The sequence below is a fragment of the Triturus cristatus genome, chromosome 3_1, assembly GCF_964204655.1.
Source record: "Triturus cristatus chromosome 3_1, aTriCri1.1, whole genome shotgun sequence".
NCBI lineage: Eukaryota > Metazoa > Chordata > Amphibia > Caudata > Salamandridae > Triturus > Triturus cristatus.
The window spans coordinates 857197513-857216752 of record NC_140583.1 but is presented as its reverse complement, the minus strand read 5'-3'; the positions used below and the strand labels follow the sequence as shown (position 1 = coordinate 857216752).

General features: G+C 43.6%; 1 protein-coding gene across 2 annotated transcripts in view; it reads left to right on the top strand.

The window, feature by feature from the left end:
- RAPGEF4 (Rap guanine nucleotide exchange factor 4) overlaps positions 1-19240 on the top strand; it is a 1002526-nt gene that overhangs the window by 119231 nt on the left and 864055 nt on the right. For both annotated transcript variants that reach the window (XM_085645283.1, XM_085645282.1), the window contains exon 2: positions 7207-7349. In XM_085645283.1, coding sequence (XP_085501409.1) covers positions 7207-7349 — 143 coding nt within the window. The remainder of the gene's footprint in view (positions 1-7206; positions 7350-19240) is intronic.

Sequence of the window (19240 nt, the reverse complement as noted above, 5' to 3'; positions counted from 1 at the left end):
CAAGCAGACCCAGAACAGCATTGGAGTTTATAAACTGTAGGGCACATTGTTTGAAATAACTCTGGGCTGCATCTGCATGCTTTCTCAGAAATTGAAACTCCTAGTCAACTATTCCTGATCCTACACACAGCTCAAGCAATGCGGTCTCGGGTGAGAAAAAGGGCACAGATATTGAGTGGGGCACGGAGTGCATTGTTTGGTGCAATTGAAACTATGCTGTCCCTCACCAGTAGGGAAGCCTGTGATTAGCTGAGGTGGTGTGTAGGCATTCTCTGCAGGATAAGGGTCCCATCTTCCTAGACATTGTCACATGAAGAAATGTAGGTGCTTCTTTGCTCTTCTTATCCCCCGCCCCCTCACCTTAGTCAGTGCCACTGGGCTGGCTCAAATGAAGGGAAACCAGCAATAACACTGAGGGGAGCACAGCAATGCCACCATGGGGTCAATGAATGGTACTGCACCATCACATGGCACTCCACTGCTACAGATAAGTGCTACTGTCCAGGAATACGAGCATAATCCAAGCACCAGCGACCACTGGCACAAATTAAGCACTGATTTCCTTTAGAGTCTATCTTATGAAAGTTCACTCAAGGCACCCACATATCTGCAACTTCAAAATAAATGGTGGTACAGTTAGATCTGTGACCTTCCTTATAGGAGTGAGGTGATAGGTTAGGCAATTTGAAAACTCCTGGTAGAAACAATATGTTGTCTATGATCAGGCAGAATCACTCTTTACAGATCACCCTTTATTTTTAAGCTATAGCGAAAGGCAGAAATGTCTTTGAAAATCCCAGTGCTGGTTGTCAGTGGGTTGGACACACATTTCAAATCAGAGAGAATGAGGGAAAAAAGGGCAAAAGAGAGAAAGAGATCTAGGTGCCATTCATTGGCTTCTTTGGCATGTCGAGGAGGTTGTCAGATTGAGCCAAAAAACACATCTGTCAGGTGAATAAATACAGAGAAGTAATCAAACAGTAAAATCAGCATTTGTGATTGTTTACTGAACCACTAGCCTGTTATAAGTGCCTCGCCAACCAGGATGCAATTGTGGAACCCAAGGATGCCAAGGAAAGCCAGGAGTTTCAGATTCACAGACAGTACGATCAAGTAAGCAAGTAATTAAACCCTGCCTAAACCCTGTTAACATGAGGGAAGCTGAGAAGAAAGTAAGCAGGAAAGGTGAAGGGATGGGAATACAATGGCAAACTAGCCAGAACAGGAAGCAAAAAAAACATTTGAAAGTACTATACACTTACAGCAGACACTTCCACTGCCTAAATATGGTCTGCCCTTTTTCCTCACATACACTTTCTGTGCAAGCTCTCTAATGTTTATAGATCATGAAGAGGTTGATTAAGGTCTAGGTTTATTTGGGTATCTAGAATGGAATTCTCCAACCAAACAGGAGGCATGAACATAGGATGTAGGTTACCAGGAGCATTTTGAAATTTCATAACCATTCCAGGTAACAAGATATTGCAGCTGGCCATGTTGCACCTTAGTATCTAGAAGGGGCTTCTACCTCATATTAAGATGCCTCATTTATCATGATTGGAGAATGGGGACTTGCTCTAGCAGTTCCAGCGGTTTTCTCGTGAGATACATGTACTACTAGATGAATTCATCACTTGTCAGGTAATTGCAGTCTAACTGCTACTCATTTTAGAGTCTGAAAGGGACTTACAAATTTAGGGACAAACTTTGGTTGTATGCCTAATATTAAATAGAAATGAATGGGGAACTAAACCCTTCTCCCCTTCTTACACTAAGATTTCATTGTTTGTGGGTATCTGGTCACTTCTTATAGGCTGTATTTGCTGCTACAAAATGTTTGTACACTAATGTTGTCATGGTTTGAACGCGCTGTAATAAATGAGAAATGAAAATTACATGGGAAGGAGCAATACTATCTGATAACAGATGGCAATGGAACCAAAAGGTAAAGTAGAAAGGAGAACTGCCCATAGAACTAGGCAAAGAATTATTGTGTGCCAATTCTGCCAATGAAATCCACTTGCTTCATTCTGTTGGATGGGGCAATAAAAACAAATCCGGTATTGTTTGCTTTTTTGATTCAATCTCTCCATCTGTCGATGCATTCGAGGATGGTAATTATTAGATTTATAATGTGCAGTACGAATTAGTTTCATCAATTCGGTCCAAAAATAAGGCACAAACTCAAAGCCATGACCATTTCTAATATTAACAAATGAATCACAATTGGTTATTAGGGCAAAAAAGAAATACTGCACATATCAATCTTTTTTTCAAAGGTGCACTAGCAAAAAGGGACGAGCCAGCTCAGCCAACTCACCACTTATGGCAGTTGAAAAACAGCTATCCTTCTCAAGTCAACTGTTACAAAATTATACTCAGCACAGATGAGTCCATAAATGCTGTCAACTTAATGACAGAAATGCACATAAACTCGAAATTATTGTAATAAATCATCCTTAATTAATTCCATATATATTTGCTTGTATTCTTACAATAGCTTCTTGCCAACCCGGGCCCAGATTTTGAATGGGAGTCTGAGTTCAATATGAACATCTTCAAGACACAAAGGTGGTAAATGTTTTATTATTTTTCAAAATTCTATCATTTTCTGGTCTTATCTTAGGTAGGCCTCACATTTGGCTCCCTCATCCACATCTGCAAACAAGTCACTCATTCACCAATAATATGCATCTCTTGGTCCTGTATTTTTCTTAGGTATTGATGTTTCATATATCAATATACATGCATATAGCAGGACTCTTGCTGACAAATTTACTCAGTGAACGTCTGGAAGAGATTATTGCTATATTCATGCATATTTATATGTGAAACATAATGTTTTCACATATTAGTATACACATGAACAGCAAGACTCTTCTGGACACATACACAAAGTCATGTCTATGGAAATCATGGTCACAGGATATTGTGGTATAGAGACACACACAACCATACACACAGGGGCCATTTGTCTGCTTCTTTAGAACATAAAGGAGGTCATCAAGCTCAGCAGATGTTTTGGATCTTCTTTACAAATAAATATACAACTGCCAGGTGAGTAAATACAAGGAAGTAACAAAACAGTAAAATTAGCACTTGTCATTGCTTGTTGGCGGATTGTGCTGTTATGAGTCCCACGCCCACCAGGATATAGACATGGAACACCAGTAGACCAAGGGGAACTTATACTTCCAGATGAAAGAAGATGATAAATAGTACAAACAAACAAGCAAGCCCTTCCTAAACCCTGCAGATATGAGGGAACCAGAGAAGAGAAAATGCAAGAAAGGTGAGAGTACAGGAATGTGGTGCCGACCTGCTGCAACAACTAGGCAACTACTGCATGCCTACGACGTACTGAAAAATTCACACTGCCTAAATTGCTGTGGATATGGATTTCCTATCTGACACATGTACCCAATTTAAAAATTAGGCCACTTTCTTCTGTCCTAAGTCTGATTCACCCTGTTGGGAAGAGAGAACGATGCCATGGCATGACCCTCCTTTCCACTCCGGTGGTAAATCTAGAAAGTGAGAGAAATGTCCCTGTTGCAATCTGGCGTGCTCCTTGAATAAAAAGGAGCAAGGTCCCACGTATGGGAAGTTTTGTACTGGGGCAGCAGTATAGTCTCCCTTTCTCCATATTTGATGCCTGTGAGAATAACAATGTAAAAAGGGTGTCAGAGGTTCAGTGAGTGATGAACAAAAACATGACACAGCAGTTAGGGCTCTTATTGTGTTGCTCTAATTGATTTTCAGATGTAGGGGCTTAAAGTGTATCAGACTATTCACATCTGCGAGTTTGTGTATACTTTAAAATGCAAATAGTGGAACTAGAATTCCATTGTGGGTGTTTAGGCTTAAGTTAAAGGAAATATTTTAATTGAGGGCTCAGTGTGCATTGCAGAAAGTGGGAGCATAGTAATGTGGAGGGGGCCGACTTGTCAAAAATACAAGTGAGAGACAGCCTTCTGTTGATGCCACCATCCACGAACAGTGGCATGGTGTCCGTGCCACCTCGCCTTAATCTCTCTCCTTCAATTATGCCCTTAAATATAGTTGGTCTGTGGAGGGATTGAATGAGTTGTTTTGTAGGTCCACACTCATCATAAAATGTACACTGAGCGTTGCACTCCCTGTCCTCCCTCCTACCCTCCAATACCTTCTCCTGCTTGTCATTTCCAAAGCCTTTCAATATACATGGTGTCTGCTGATGACCTCTAACAGATTCCTTCAGACTGATGTAACTTCCTCACCCCTCTAACACAAGGTGTACCCATACTTGCTCTTTTTCCTCCTGCACCAGTTTTGCCCTTACCATACTCTAGTAATGCCTCACCACACTCTGAAAAGTACAAAAGGTGTCACATCTGGCAGCAGTCCTCAATGGGATTCACTGTCTGGCATTACACAGCCATGATTACTGGTCTCTTGAGATGTTTACTGGACCTGAGATAGTCTACCATATTTCTGATGTCTCAGGAACCTGTGGTTTCAGATTACCTTCTAGAAGATATTCCTGGTGCAGAGCGAGGCGTTAACCCCTTTTACCATTAATGCACTTCTCCCAGGGAAGTTGCAAACTTGTGGTTGTCCGGGGGCAGCACTTTTAGTAGAGAATGGAGCTGCTGCCTCTAAGACACCCCATGGTTCACAGTACAGGCCGCAACCATCTGCGGTATCAAGAGGGTACAGAGATCCACCTGCAAGTGGGTGTAGGGAGTGACTGCACCTGCCTGCAGGGGGGATGTCTGGGGTGGTTCATGGGACGTCCTTTGCCCTCTACAGAAAGATGCACTCAGGTGGTACGCTATAAATGTGCCACCTTTTTGTAGGGTACTATCAGTGCGTCTCTTAAAGGCTTGTTTGCCTCTCCACCAGCGTCCGCAATTGGCATGTAGATTCTTTGTAACACTTCCATTGTCTTCATCTGCTTTACAGTGGCTAGTGTTGCGCTTTGACTCCACATGCATGAAGCATCGATTCCGTACTTCAACAGCGACACACATGGCCCACACGAGCAATTTGCTTGGACCATGGTAAACTCTCTGGGACAGCACGATAGTTCTTCGGGTTACTTATCCCCTATCTCATTTCCATCTGTAGCGTCCTCCCATGCCTGAGTCCCAGCGAATGACTAAGCCACAAACGGAGCGTAGTATTACACATCTTTATCCTTGTGTGTGTGTGTGTGTGTGTGTGTGTGTAGCTGCGAACTCCAAATTCTATCACAAGCTTTGTCCTCTCACAAGCTTTGTCCTCTCTGACACCTACGCCACAGCCCTATGGAGTCCACTGAGAGCCAACAGGGTTCCGTCATAAAACCTACAATGCACTAAAATACTCATCACCTTAAACCATGCGCTGATTGTTCTGAAACAACTGTAAGTAAGCCTGGGCGGAATATGCAGAGTGGCACTCCGCAGAGTTCCACGGAGTTAAAAAACATCTCAGTGTGACTCCGCTCGCCGCAGTCCCACTGATTTTTTTTTAAAATGGTAAAAAAAAAACACTTACCTTCTCTCTAGCATCTGCAGGACGCCCTCCTACTCGCCGTGATGTCTCCTTGTTGCCGCCATCCTCCTCCTCGTTGCCGGTCGCAACTCCCTACGTTTTACATCTTGCATTAACTGCGAATGCGCAGTCCACGCAAGATGTAAAACGTATACTGCGCGTGCGCATTTCACACAAGATGTAAAATGTAGGGGGTTGCGACTGGCAACGAGGAGGAGGACGGCGGCAACGAGGAGACACCACGGCGAGAAGGAGGGCGGCCCGCAGACACAAGAGATTTTGCTTTTTGCAAAGTTTAAAATGTATCAGTTTTCACTGAGACTCACACAGCTGGTAAACATGGACAGCAGTTGGCCACGGGGGAGGCATGAAAAAACACTGTCTCTCTCTTTCTCGCCCCTCCACGAAACACTGACAGCCATTGACCATAATGGAATGTGCATTTATTATTCTAACTCCCTGTACTGCTTGATACTGAGGTAGGTTATGACCCGGACCAAAGGAAATATAATTGCATTGTTAGATCATTTTTATGCACTCCCTCAAAAGTACCTAAACAAACTACAAAGGCCGGTCACTACAGTGGCGTAGCTAGGAGGTGCGGTACGCCCCTGGCAGCAATGAGTCGTGTCTGTCAACTACCACCATCCCCCTGAGATCAGCCACCCCCCCCGGGAATAAGTCGGCCATCGGCCTCAACCCCCCCCACTCTTACCTGTTGCTCCCAGGATGCAAACTTAGAGGCCGCCCCGGGTGACAGTACATCTAGCAACACCACTGGGTAACCGTAACTTGTCTCCCTACCCTCTCCACCCCACAGTCTCCCTATCACTCCAAATAATAATAATAATAAATAATAATAAATAAATAAATCCGTATTTGTAAAGCGCAAACTACTCACCCTTACGGGTCTCAAGGCGCTGGGGGCCGTGTGGAAAATAAGTGAGCGACTGCCCAGAGTCACATGGTGCTGAGCTGAGCTGCCTCCGGAGCCAGGGATCGAACGGTGAACCCTGTGCTCCGAAGTTAGCTGCCCTGGCCGCTGCACCAGCCCTCTCCACTCCAACCCCCAGGAAACATTGTTTTTTGGGATGCTAGGCATCAACATTTATTTTTGTGGACCGGGGCTTATTTGTCCCTATTCTACTTTCACTGAAAGTGTAACAGAAACATAACAAAGCAGTAGCAAAAGGAGAAGGCATAAACGAAAAAAAAAAGAACCTGCAAGAGTGATTTAAAGAGGCAGGAAGTACAGGGAGAAGGAAGAAAAAGGCATAAGATGGAGAAAGCCTTGGTATTTTGGAAACCTGGATTTCGGCAGCACTAGTGGTGGACTACTAAGAATACTTATGGCTCTTGCACTTATATTTTTAACAGATTATGCAGTGCAAGCTTTTCCAGTGCAGGCCAGTACCCCACTGGCAGATAATGCAAAATGATGTGACATGGGGCAGAACACAGGAGGCCCCTAAGACTCCTGCCATTGTAGTACGACTACTGAAGGTGCTCCAGTGCATGTTTTGTGATCAAAAGAATGAAATGAAATGAAATTATAATTTGTTTGAAGGATAATGGATAATATGAAATATTAATGTGCAAAACCTGAGGTTAATATTGGCTTCTTGAATATTTACAATTGCTTTGCTCATTTTACTATGAAATTGTGTTAACAAAGCTCTTTTTTTGTAGACCATTTGAACGTTCAAGTGAAGATGTAGACATCATCTTTACACGCCTGAAAGAAGTCAAAGCATTTGAGAGATTTCATCACAATCTTCTGCAGCAAATATGCTTTTGTGGATATTATGAAAATCTGGAGAAAGGAGTTACCTGTGAGTGAGTCTTCTCGTGTGATGCATTCCACTTACTTGTGAATTGCTTATTTTAAACATGTATGTTATGTTATATAGTTTTATAGAGTGCGCAGTTACCCAACAGGGTCTCCCGGCGCTAAGCAGGACACAGACAAATCAAAGACAGGATAAGGAGTTTATAATTGACTATAAAGGAAAGTCTTTAAATTCTTGAAAAAGGCTAACAATGAGTGGCACATCCTAAGTTCCATTGGAAGAGAGTTCCAAAGCTTTGGGCCCAAGTAAGAAAAGGAGCGACCTCTCATACGTGTAAGACGGAATCTGGGTACAGAAAAAAGTGAAAGGCTAGCTAATCTCAGCTGGCGAGTGGGCACATAAGGTTTGACCAGACTTTGTATGTAGGGAGGCACCAAGCCATGTTTGGCCCGGAACATGTAGCATAAGGGCTTCAATTTGATGCGTTTGTTCACCTTAAGTCAATGAAGTTTATGAAGCAAAGGTGAAATTGAAGCATACAGAGGTAAACGGAAAAGGAGGCGTGCTGCCGCATTTTATATAAGCTGCAAGCGATGGATTGAAGCTTTATCAGCTCCCTCTCAGCTCCCTGGTACAATACATTTCCATAATCTAGTCTGGAAATCACCAGTGCCTGCATTACCGTTCTCTGGGCTACAGGAGGGATTAAACTGAGGATTTTCTTAAGCCACTTGAGAACCGCACAGCAAGTTGCAGTGACCACAGACACCTAGGATTTCAAGGGGGAGGTTCAATGGTAAAACCCAGATTCTTAACTATGGGGACTGGAGCTTGTAAAGGTCCCAGCGTGTCAGGCCAATGGTTGATTCCCCAAAGTTCAGAATTGTTTCCCAGAACAAGGACCTCCGTTTTAAAACCATTCAACTTCAACGCATTTCTGGTCATCCACAACGAGATGTTACTCAATCCAAGCTGGAGCAAGGAAGGGTCCTGATGTTGAACTGCTGCAAGAGAAAAGATGATCTAAGTATCATCTACATAGGAAAGAATAGTAAGTCCAGACTTTTCAGCAATGTCTGCGAGAGGGCGGACATAGAGGTTAAAGAGGAGAGGGCTTAATATTGAACCCTGTGGCACTCCTGAAGATAGTGCAAGAGGATTTGACTTTGATGTATGAGAAAAAACGTGAAACGAACGATCATTTAAAAAGGGGAGCAGCCACCTAAAAGCCACATTCTCAATACCAGCAGCTTCAAGAAAGTCTGCCAGGAAAAAATGCGACACCGTATCAAATGCAGCACTCAAGTCCAGCAGAATGAGAGCTGCCGTACCTTCACAATCGAGCTGCTGCCTGAGATATTCAGTGACCCCAAGCAAAGCCGACTCAGTACTGTAGCCAGACCTAAAACCAGACTGTGAGGGATGAAATAAATTGTGAATTGCAACAAAAGAAGAGAGATGGGAGTTAATATGTCTTTCCAATACCTTAGAGAAGACCGAAAGGAGGGATATTGGACGGTAATTTGACCAGCAGAGAGGATCAAGACCACTCTTTTTTGTAGAGGAAGTGCAAGAGTGTGTTTCCACTTCTGAGGAACGAGACCTGAACTTAGAGAAGTGTTAAAAAGGTTAAGAATTACAATAAGGGCCAATTCGTCCCGAAGTCTAAGCTTCGATGGGGAAAGAGGGTCAATTGGGGAGCCGGACTTGACAGTTCTCAGTAAAGATTGAAGTGTGGCCAAGTCCAGTGGAAGCCAAGCCCTGATTTGTCGAGACTCATTAGAAGAAGTGGACTGGAGAGAGGTGTCAAATAGGTCCTCATTTAAAGTGACAGGAAAAGTAAAGTTACCTTGATGAGATATGTTCAAGTCAAGTTGGCGGTGAATGGACTCTACTTTAGCAGGAAACAACGTTGTTAGTTCATTACATTGATGTTGCGAAAGCGGGGGAGAGGGCAGAAAAGTACTGGCTGCTTCACAACTTCAAACAGAGTTTTCTGGCAATGTTGGGAATTCATAATCCTTTCTGTAAAGAAAGAGGCTCGGGCAGATCTACAGAGAGTGTGGTATTTTTTCAAGGCTGCCAAGTAAACTAACTTGGCTTCAGGCACATAGTGCTTCCTCCATTGCCTTTCTAAAACTTTGCAGCATTTTTTGTCTTGTTTTATGTTTAGATTTCTTTTTTTGATTTCAGATCAAAGAATTAACATCCAAGAACAAATGTACTATAAATATCTTATGCAGCCCAGCAGACGGGCTGCCATCAATGAGGAATAAAGCAAAAACCAGAAAACACCCCCTCCCCCCCACCTCCACCCCCTCCTCCTATATAAGACGTAAGCCAGTTCAATATTCTACCAGCCTCCTCAATTTTCACTCAGCTCTAGCGAGATAAACTTATTATTGTGCAAGCTAGTCCCTTTTTGCTGCGAGGTGTGGGTCCGCCAATCGTAATAGTCTCAAGTATTTGGGGCAAGTAAGTTCTGTAAATTCTGAGGTCAATAGTTTGAGGAACGGCTCCCACAAGTCGCAGAAGGAAGTGCCTGGGTTCCTGAGTGATAGTGGGATTTTCTCCATCCCAAGAATTCCCCACAGTCTGTGTAGCCATCCCAGACAAGTTGGAATTGTGGTGATGCCCCAATGGGAGAGGATATTTTGTAGAGCAGCCCCCGGGCTAATGCCATTTGTCTGCCTCTGCACGCCCTGAGTGGAAAGGTGATCGGGTTAGGGAGACCCAGAAGAATATAACTAGGGAAACGGGGGATTTGGGTATCAAAATGAGAATCAATGTCGTCAATTATCTGCTTCCAGTAATCCACCAGATGAGGGCAATCTCATAACAAATGAGTGAGAGTACCCAGGGAACCGCATGCCCCCCAACATTGAGGGCACTGTGAAGCGTTGTCCCTATGGAGTTAAGTACCATTAGGTGGCAATTTTTGTGGCCGTATTAATACTTGCCATGTTGCGCGCTGTGTGCCGGGCTCTGTAGTATATGTCCGACCATTCTTTCCGTGACAATGACCTGCCAAGTTCTGCTTCCCAACTTAACTGGCCCGGAGATTTCCCCGTACCGGGGGCACTCTTGATGAATTTATACAAGTCTGAGGTCACGTGAGCATCTGTGTGTCCATCTTTCGAAGGGTGCAAGTCGCCTTTCCTCACCCTCCCGCACCCCTGGGTGCATCATCCAGTGCCGGATCTGTAAGTAATGGTAGCGCTCCGTCTCTGGGAGATCGTGGTCCCTACGGAAGTCAGCAAATGGCAAATGTCCAGGGGCCTGTCGTATCAAAGAAGTATCCGATGGAGCGCTGGCCTTCTTTAGTCCAATGTGTGAACTCCGACATGTCCAACACTGGCGCAAAATCTGGGTTGTTCGCAATGGGTGGGATTGGAGATGGGAAGGTCGAAAGTCCCCGGGGGCCAGCTACCCTATCCCAAGCTAAAAGAGTGGGACGAGTCACCTTAGAAAGGTATAGGTTCCCAGGCCTGGCAGTTTTCGTAAAAAAGTGGACTCCCCATACGGGCTGCCTGGCAAGGGACCTATCCATAAACAGCCAGCGTTTCTCAGACTCCGGACGAGACCACTCAACCAATGGCCTCATCTGAACTGCCCACCAGTAAGCTTGTAAGTTGGGGATTCCCAGCCCCTCCCCCTCAGCAGGGTCCCTATAGCTTAATTCCCTGCGCTATCGCGGCTTCTGATCCTGCCATATTAAGCGCTCCAAGTCTCTTTGGAGTGAGAGTAGAGTACCCGAAGGGGTGACCAACGGGAGTGTCTGGAATAAATAGATTATTTTAGGAAGAATGGTCATTTTTATGGCTGCTATCCGGCCCAGCCACGACAGCGAATGAGGCCTCCACTTACGAAGGCAGTCCCTCACGTCGTAACAGCGTTGTGTAATTCCGTAAAGTTGGTTTCCTGGATTCTGGCCGCAAGTTGCAGACCCAGGTAGGGAATCGCCTCTCATGCCCAATGGATACAGTGAGATCACTTAAGTGCTCCCAGGGTATTGGCACCAAAGGCAAGATTGAGAGCCTGCGACTTATGCACATTGATCTTGAAGCCTGAGGCTTGTGAAAAACGTTCGAGTTCCACCACTAGGGCTGGGAGGGACTCCCTAGGCTTCGCTAACGTGGCCACCACGTCTTCCGCATAGAGACTGATTTTGTGCTCCTCACCCCCAAATTGCACCCCTGCGATTAAGGGGCCGTCCCGAACCCGCTGAGCCATGGGCTCCATATACAAGGCGAACAAAAGTGGATGTTGGATGGGAAAAGTGTTTGAGGTAAACCCATTCACTCTCACAGAGGCCACAGGATTGGTATAGCTACTAAGCACCCAATCAATAAAAAGCTGAGGGAGGGCGAAGTGGGCTAGGGTCGCCTTGAGATACGGCCAGTGGACCCTGTCGAACGCATTCTCAGCGTTAACAAAGAATATCATACGCTCATCAGGGAAGCCTTCAGACTTGTCTACCAAGTGTAAGAGGCGCTTTGTGTTGTCTGAACACTGGCTCCCTGGGACAAACCCCGACTGGTCAGGGTCTATCAAACCAGGCAGATGGGGGGAGAGTCTCTGCGCCAGGATTCCGGTAAAGATTTTGAGGTCCACGTTAAGAAGAGAAATGGGACGAAAGGATGCACACTGTTGTGTGTCCTTACCCGCTTTAGGAATCACCGTAACCAGTGCCTCCAACATTGATGGCGGGAGGAGGTTATCCGCCCGATCGAGTTAATCACCTTAACCAGCAACGGGGCCAAAAGTGTGCAGAAGGTTTTGAAGAAAGGGGAGGAAAAGCCATCGGTCCTTGCGATTTATGCAGTTTTAATTTGGATATAGCAGAGATGACCTCTTCCAGTTTTTGTCTTGTTGTAGGGAGTCAGTAAACCATGGGGCAGGGGGATACATTCTGTGTTGTGGTTTGACTAACAAAGGAAGGGTCGAGTCAATAGCCTCTGAAAGCCTATGCTGTACTAAGATTTGATCTAAGTCAGGTTGGGATATAAGTTTTGGAGTTTTATTTAAAAGCCGTTCATTAAGTACCGACATGTCAAGTTTGGACCAATTCCTAGATGTAGGCATTGGAGTCGACCGAATGAGAGGGGCTGAGAAGGATTTAATGGCAGAAGGTTCTGCAAAGTCATCAGTCCAGCACAGTCAGACAGGAGGTGCAACTGGCAAGGTTAGCAGATAAAAAAAAAAACAATGGGGTCAAGAAGGTGCCCTGCTACATGAGTAGGTGAGGAATTGAGAAGCCAAAGATTAAGGGTATTCAGGTCTTCAATGAGAGCTAGTGCTGATTTGTTGTTGGCATCGTCAAGATGAAAGTCAAGTTCGCCAAGCACAGAAAAATTGGCTACCTGTACAATAAGAGGAGCCAATAAGTCAGAAAGAGCTGAGCCCCACTTGTTAGAAGGCCCAGGGGGCGATAAATAAGAGCACCAGAGAAGGTGAATTTAGGGGGGAAAGGAATAGAGAAGAGCAAGGCTTCACAGTAATCTGAAGTTCCTCAATTTTACATTTGTAGAATTTCTTAAAAATAATGGCAATACCATCACCTATTTTATCGGGTCTATTTATACCCAGCAACGCAAAACTGTCAGGTAGTGCAGCATCCGTCATGAAGCCAAGTCTCGGTTAGGAAAAACACATCTGTATCAGTATCAACAAGAAAGTTAAATAAGTGTAGTTGATGTTTGGCTAGAGAGCGGGAGTTTAGGCTGAAACTGCGGAATTCATTGAGAGGACGAAAGTCAGCCTCAGCATAGGCATGGGGGCAGAGTGCGAACACCGTGGCCAATTGATCAGAGCCATTCCAGTGCTGGGAGTTAAGGATGCTATCAAACTGACAGTACAGCGCATCGGACCAGTAGCAAGATCAAAAACCTGACAGTGAGCATTAGGTTAGGGTTCGAGGATAAAAAGGTCCTGAGAGGAATAGGTTCGCAGGATTAGATGTGACGGAGCAGAGGTTCTGGCCCCTGGCAGGACACGGACAGGCGCAGATGGGACTGCCTTTGGCGCGCCAGCAGCGCGCCCATTGCGCTGGTCCGCTTCGGCATAAGTCGAAATAGGGTGGCTTCGGTAGAGACTGGACCGCGCACCACCAAAATGCCAGAAGGATGGCTGGAAATGGTCAGAATAGCAAAATTGACGTGGCGCAGCCCTCCCCACAAATGTCACACAGCTGCCATGGATCGGAGCGGTAATCACGCCCAACAGGGAAAGTCACCAAGAACACGGGCATAAGCCCTAATGTGCAGCAGCGTGCAAAAAGATGGTAAGTAAAAAGAGGAGTAACACCCTAAAAACAATAAAAGAGCTCGAATAGGAAAAAAAGTTAGCAAAGAGAAATGAGCATAAATTAAAAGCAAAGCCTAGAAACAATAGGAAGCGTCGCCAGCAGGCTTACCAGTGTCCGCATGTAAGAAAAGGTATATTGAAAATAGCTCGATGTAATCATACACATAAAAAGTAGTCCTGGCCATCATCACATCCCTTTAGCTCTCGAACTTGGTGGTAGCACATAATCCTGTGCTCTGGATTATGGAGTCCTCAATCATGACGTTTTCCCCAGTGGGCAAAAAATGTCTGGCACCCATTACGAATGTAATTTTCATTGAGCAGCTCTTTCATTTGGTATTAGCTCTATAGTGGAAAATACTTCCCCGGTGTCTCATTTTAGAATGAACTATTAATCAAATCTCAGTAATCAGTTTGATCAGTTTGACAACAAATACAAGTTTCTTGTTTTTGAAAAATACAGTATTTTTTACCTTCAGGTACCCTTTTCTTGTTGGTATGTATACATTTTTGCTGAAACAAAAGTTTCTGAAAATGCTCACATTTTGCCCTCATAGATATGCCTTTCATTTTTGTCATATCATCTCATAATCCACTAAACAAAGGATTGCTATTTTCGGATACCAAAATATTTACTATTTAAAAATGTGTTTTTCACTTTTTTAAGTAGCCTAGTTTGATTTCCAAATATCATCTTGTTAGTTTCATTAGGTAGTCACATTTACTACTTCCCATAAAGGACCAGCATTGCCTTACATATATATATGTGTCATCATCAGACGGATGCCATCCAGATGCCAGGCATGAGCACCCGCAGTGGGAGGAGAGCACCTTATACAAGGAATGCCAAACAGATATTATGTGTGACCACTAAATATCTGGTGTAGCCATCAGATACCAGGAATGCCCACATTATGCAACCTGGAAAGCCCAACAGAAGCTGGGGTGGCTACCATGGGCTTGGTGGCAACGAAAAGTCAAGGCTTTTTACCAAATGTGAAGATTTGTCCACCCGATAGCAGGGGTGGTCCTCCAATACATGGACTGTCCACCAGGTGGTACACTACTTGAAGTCTTGATTGGTTATTAGATATCAGTGGTGGCCATCAGATTCAAGGGATGCCCAATCTACACAGGGAATGTCCCCATATGCCAGGGATGGCTTTTGATAACCAGAGGTTACCATCACATATTACGGTGGCAATGAAATGGTTCAAGAATGGCCACCAAATGCCAGAGTTGAGGCCATATTTGGCCACATTATGTCAATGATGCCTACCAAAAAACAGGGATGGTTACTATATGCTATGGATGCTCATCTGATGCCAGTGGTGGCCACAGGCCAGGCATACCTATTAAGTGGAAGTGGAAGTTAGGATGCCCACCGTCTGCGAGGGGTGCTAAATGTCAGGGTATTGCAATATGTCCAAGTTGGCCTCTTAATACCACTTGTGGTCATCAGATGCCATCACTGGTCACCACATACCATTGGCACCCAATATACACAAATCCGTATATAAACAAACACACACATAAAAATAAAGGAATCCTCTGTATAAAGCCTTCCATTTATGTGTGCCCCAAGTGTTATATGTGGACCTGGCAGGCTTGTCAAACAGGATTTGACGCTCAAGCCGGTTTTGACATTTCCATTTCAAAAAGCATTCCCACAGCACCCACTTTGTATATTCTGTTGAGTTCAGCAGAGTCATTTTTGTCCATTCAGGTCAGTCTAATGTTTGTTTCTAGATGGCATTGCATACCTTTTTCACAACTATTCAAGGATAATCACTGGCTTGTAGAAGCGGAAGAGCCAATGCAAATTAGCCTTCAAGAACTTCAGGCAGGGAAAAGGTAGCCTTCTAAAAGTTAACTTTCCTTAATATTTCTTAACAATTATTACTCAATAATCTGACTTCACCATTGAATTGGATTTTTTCATAAGTATTACAAATATGTGTTTAATTATTTTTCAAGCTGGTCCCATTCCTGAGATACAGTATTAGTGTTTGATATATCTTCTTAGTGTTTCTCTGAGGGCCTGGCAACTCTCTTACAGTGAAAGTTAATTTTGGGTGTAGTCACTGTAAGGATATGTTAACATTAAATTTCGACATGTCCTAATTTTTAAATACCATGCACCCTACCTTGTGGGCTACAAGGCCTACGTAGCGATGACTTACTAATATCTAAAACGAGGTTTAGAGCTATCCAAAGGTTTTATTTTGACAGATCAAATTTCATTTTTTTACTCTATTACTCTGAGGCTACAATCGTAGGCCTGCAACCATGTTGCACTGCCACCATGATAGATGGCACAATAGGTCCACTAGTTGTATTTAACTTCCAGACCCTGGGTACACTTTGTACCTTACACTAAGGACTGATAGGCAAGTTAAGTATGCTTGTTATCAGGAGTATGCCAATTCAACCATAATTAAAGAGAGAGCAGAGGCAATTTTCTACTTGTTATCAGGATTAAAGTGCAAAAAGTTGTAACACCAGCAAAATAGATAGGAAATAAATCTGGGGTGACCCAACACATAAGATGGTCATTTCCTACAATTTTCGACTTGCACTATTTACAAGTTAGGTAGAGGTTGGCGCAGACACCTTTTACCACGATTTTATGTAAGCCACTATCTAGAAGTGGTAATATGTGGCAAGAACATTTGTGAAAATGTGTTATGTTACATTGTGTTGTGTTTATCATTGTTATTGTGCTGGTTTGGTTTTGTGCTGCATTATTGCATTATTTTATTATGTTGCACGGTGGTTGTTGTATTGTGTTCTGTTTTGATTTTCTTGTGATGCATTGTTATGCTTTTTGAGTGTTCCTATTTTGCTTTGTGTTACGTTAGTGTGTTTTGATCTGGTGCACTCTCTAATTACTGTAAAGATGTCAGCAAACACTTATACATTTCAAGAGAAAAGCAGAACATTCCTTTAAAGTTCCTTTGACATTCAATCATTTAATACTGTATAAGGTGGAAATACACTGCTCCATGCCTTCAACTATTGAAAGCTACAGTCAGCCAAAAACAGTGGCACAGAACCTTTCTTAAATCAGTGCTCACAATGATCATTTTATGTGATGTGACTCATTTCATTTCATAAGGCTTTATTCGAACGTAAGATAAGTTCATAAAAGCACACAATACAACATAAAATAAGTAATAAATACAGAGGCAGAAAATTCATCATGATAAAAACATTTTTTTAAAAAGCATACTTTTCCTTGCATTAATGGATTTGAGAAGAAAAGTAGCCGTATAAAAGCATATTACCGGGTGATGTAAATTAAAAAGTAGACACATACAGTCACGTATTGTTCTGACTTTGAATTTTAAAGACAAAGGTTTCAGGTAAGCAATCCGGAAGTGTTTATACAATTGACAAAGTAAAAGAAAGTGCACAGTGCTTTGGGGAGTGGAGCTATCACATAAACATGGACCAACAGGATGTAAATTCATGGTCGGGAAGGCAACAAGGTTGTGGACGACTCCCATTCTAAATCTAGTCAACACAAACCGATGTGCCTTCCAGGTAATTTGTGACAGATAAGGTTGAAAGCCCCCAATTTCGTTCAAATCATGATAAAAAGTATATGATGAGAGGTTGGAGCTATTCTGATGTCTTTTAATAGCAGCCAGTTGTAAAAATCGCTGCTTGAGATCAGTTTTAGACAACATATCTGCCGCATGGTGGTCCGCTAGGATGTCGATGTTAAAGACCGCCCGAAAGTTATCGATAACATACTTCAACCACGGGATCCTTATGAAATGGTCCAGGTTAAGACAATCAGAGATGATAGCTCTACACATGGAAGTCTCCTCTTTAATCCAAATGGAGCGCCATAGGAGCAAAGGTCTAAGGGGGGTCAAATCGGAGAGATGGCAGATGCCCAATTCGTCATGCACAAGTGTATTCGAAACAGAGCTTGGCAAACACAGAAGTTTTTTTTTAAAAAGTGTTCTGTTCAACTTGAAGAGAACCTGCCGGGGCGTAGCCCCAAATGCCAGCTCCGTACAGAGCAATAGAGACACACCGTGACTTGTAAATTTTCAGCATGTCCTTAATCCGCCTATCTCCTAGTTTGGTGGCCATAGTGAAAATACCAAAGGCACTCCTGGCCATTTTAGACCGTACATTCTTAAGTTCAGTTGCCCAGGTATTTTTATTTGAAAAAGTAACCCCCAGATATGAAAAATTATCAACAACCTGGACCTTCTGACCCTCAATAAAAAAGGAGGGTTGTTTCTTTCCAATCCTATGGCCGCATTCCATAACAAAAGTTTTGGATTTATTTAAGACTAGCTTTCTACCTTTGATAAATTGCATAAAACCATCCAACAACAGTTGAAGACCGTATGGTGTACGAGAAATTAAAACCGCGTCATCCGCATAGAGTAACACGGGAACATATTCGTTATTGATTTTGGGGGCGTCCACTGCCAGAGATTTAAGGAAGGATTCGACTTCATTAATAAAGAGAATGAAAAGCAATGGGGCTAGCACGCAACCCTGACGAATTCCACGCCCAATCTCAAACATAGGTGTACACTCGCCTTGTGACCCATAACGGACACAGGCTCTTAGTTTAGAGTATAGGCGTGCAAGGAAGAAGATAATACCCTCTGGGGCACCCATTTCTAATAACGTTTCCCAAAGGATACCATGGTCCACCAGATCAAATGCACTACTAAGATCTGCAAAGCAGAGATAGATAGTGCCAGTCTTTGCCAGGGTATATTTACCAACCAGTAGATCTAAATTAAGGCATTGCTCTATTGTTCCGCGGCCCTTCCTGAAGCCAAATTGGCTCTCGGCTAAGATGCCATTCTCTTCAGCCCATTCCTCCAATCTCACCATTAGCACTCGACTCATAACCTTAACAGAAGAGTCCAACAGGGAGATTGGTCGGTAATTCTTTGCTTCGCCGCGATTACCTTTCTTAAATATAGGGATTAAAATAGATTCTTCCCAAGTCGGGGGCATCTTATTTCTGACAGCTGCGTTAAAAATATTAGTAAGCAGAGGCCCCCAAATTTCTGGGACCAATTTATATAAATCAATTGGAACCCCATCTGGGCCTTGTGCTTTCCCCCCCTTACTGTCCCGTATACTATCTAAAACCTCTTGAACCTTAAAATTTAATGGGATATGCGGCCATTGTTTCCCTGAAGTTTGCCCGCCGCCATCTGGCTGGAAAATTTTAGAGAAGTGCGTAATCCAGTCTGCCTGCATAACATGGGAGGTTAGATCTGGAATTTTTTCATCTTTAAGGAATGGTGAATTAACCGTTTTCCAAAATAAGGTACAGTTATTCATATCGGCTGCCATGGATAGATTTTCCCAGGCTTCTTGCCGAAGTTCCGCTTTCCTGGTATTAAGGGTTTCATTGTATCTGGCCCTTAAGTCTGTGACCAGTCCCTTATCTCTGGGTTTAACAGATAGGGCAGATTTCAGCTCCCTCAAGGCCGAGGTACATGCTGAATTAAACCAGCCCCGCGGTTTATCCCCATTATGTTTGCAGGTACCTGTGAGTTTTAAGTCAATGGCCGCATTGATGCTAATAAAATGTTCAATTGAGGATGAAGTAGATAAATTATCCTCGAGAATCGCGG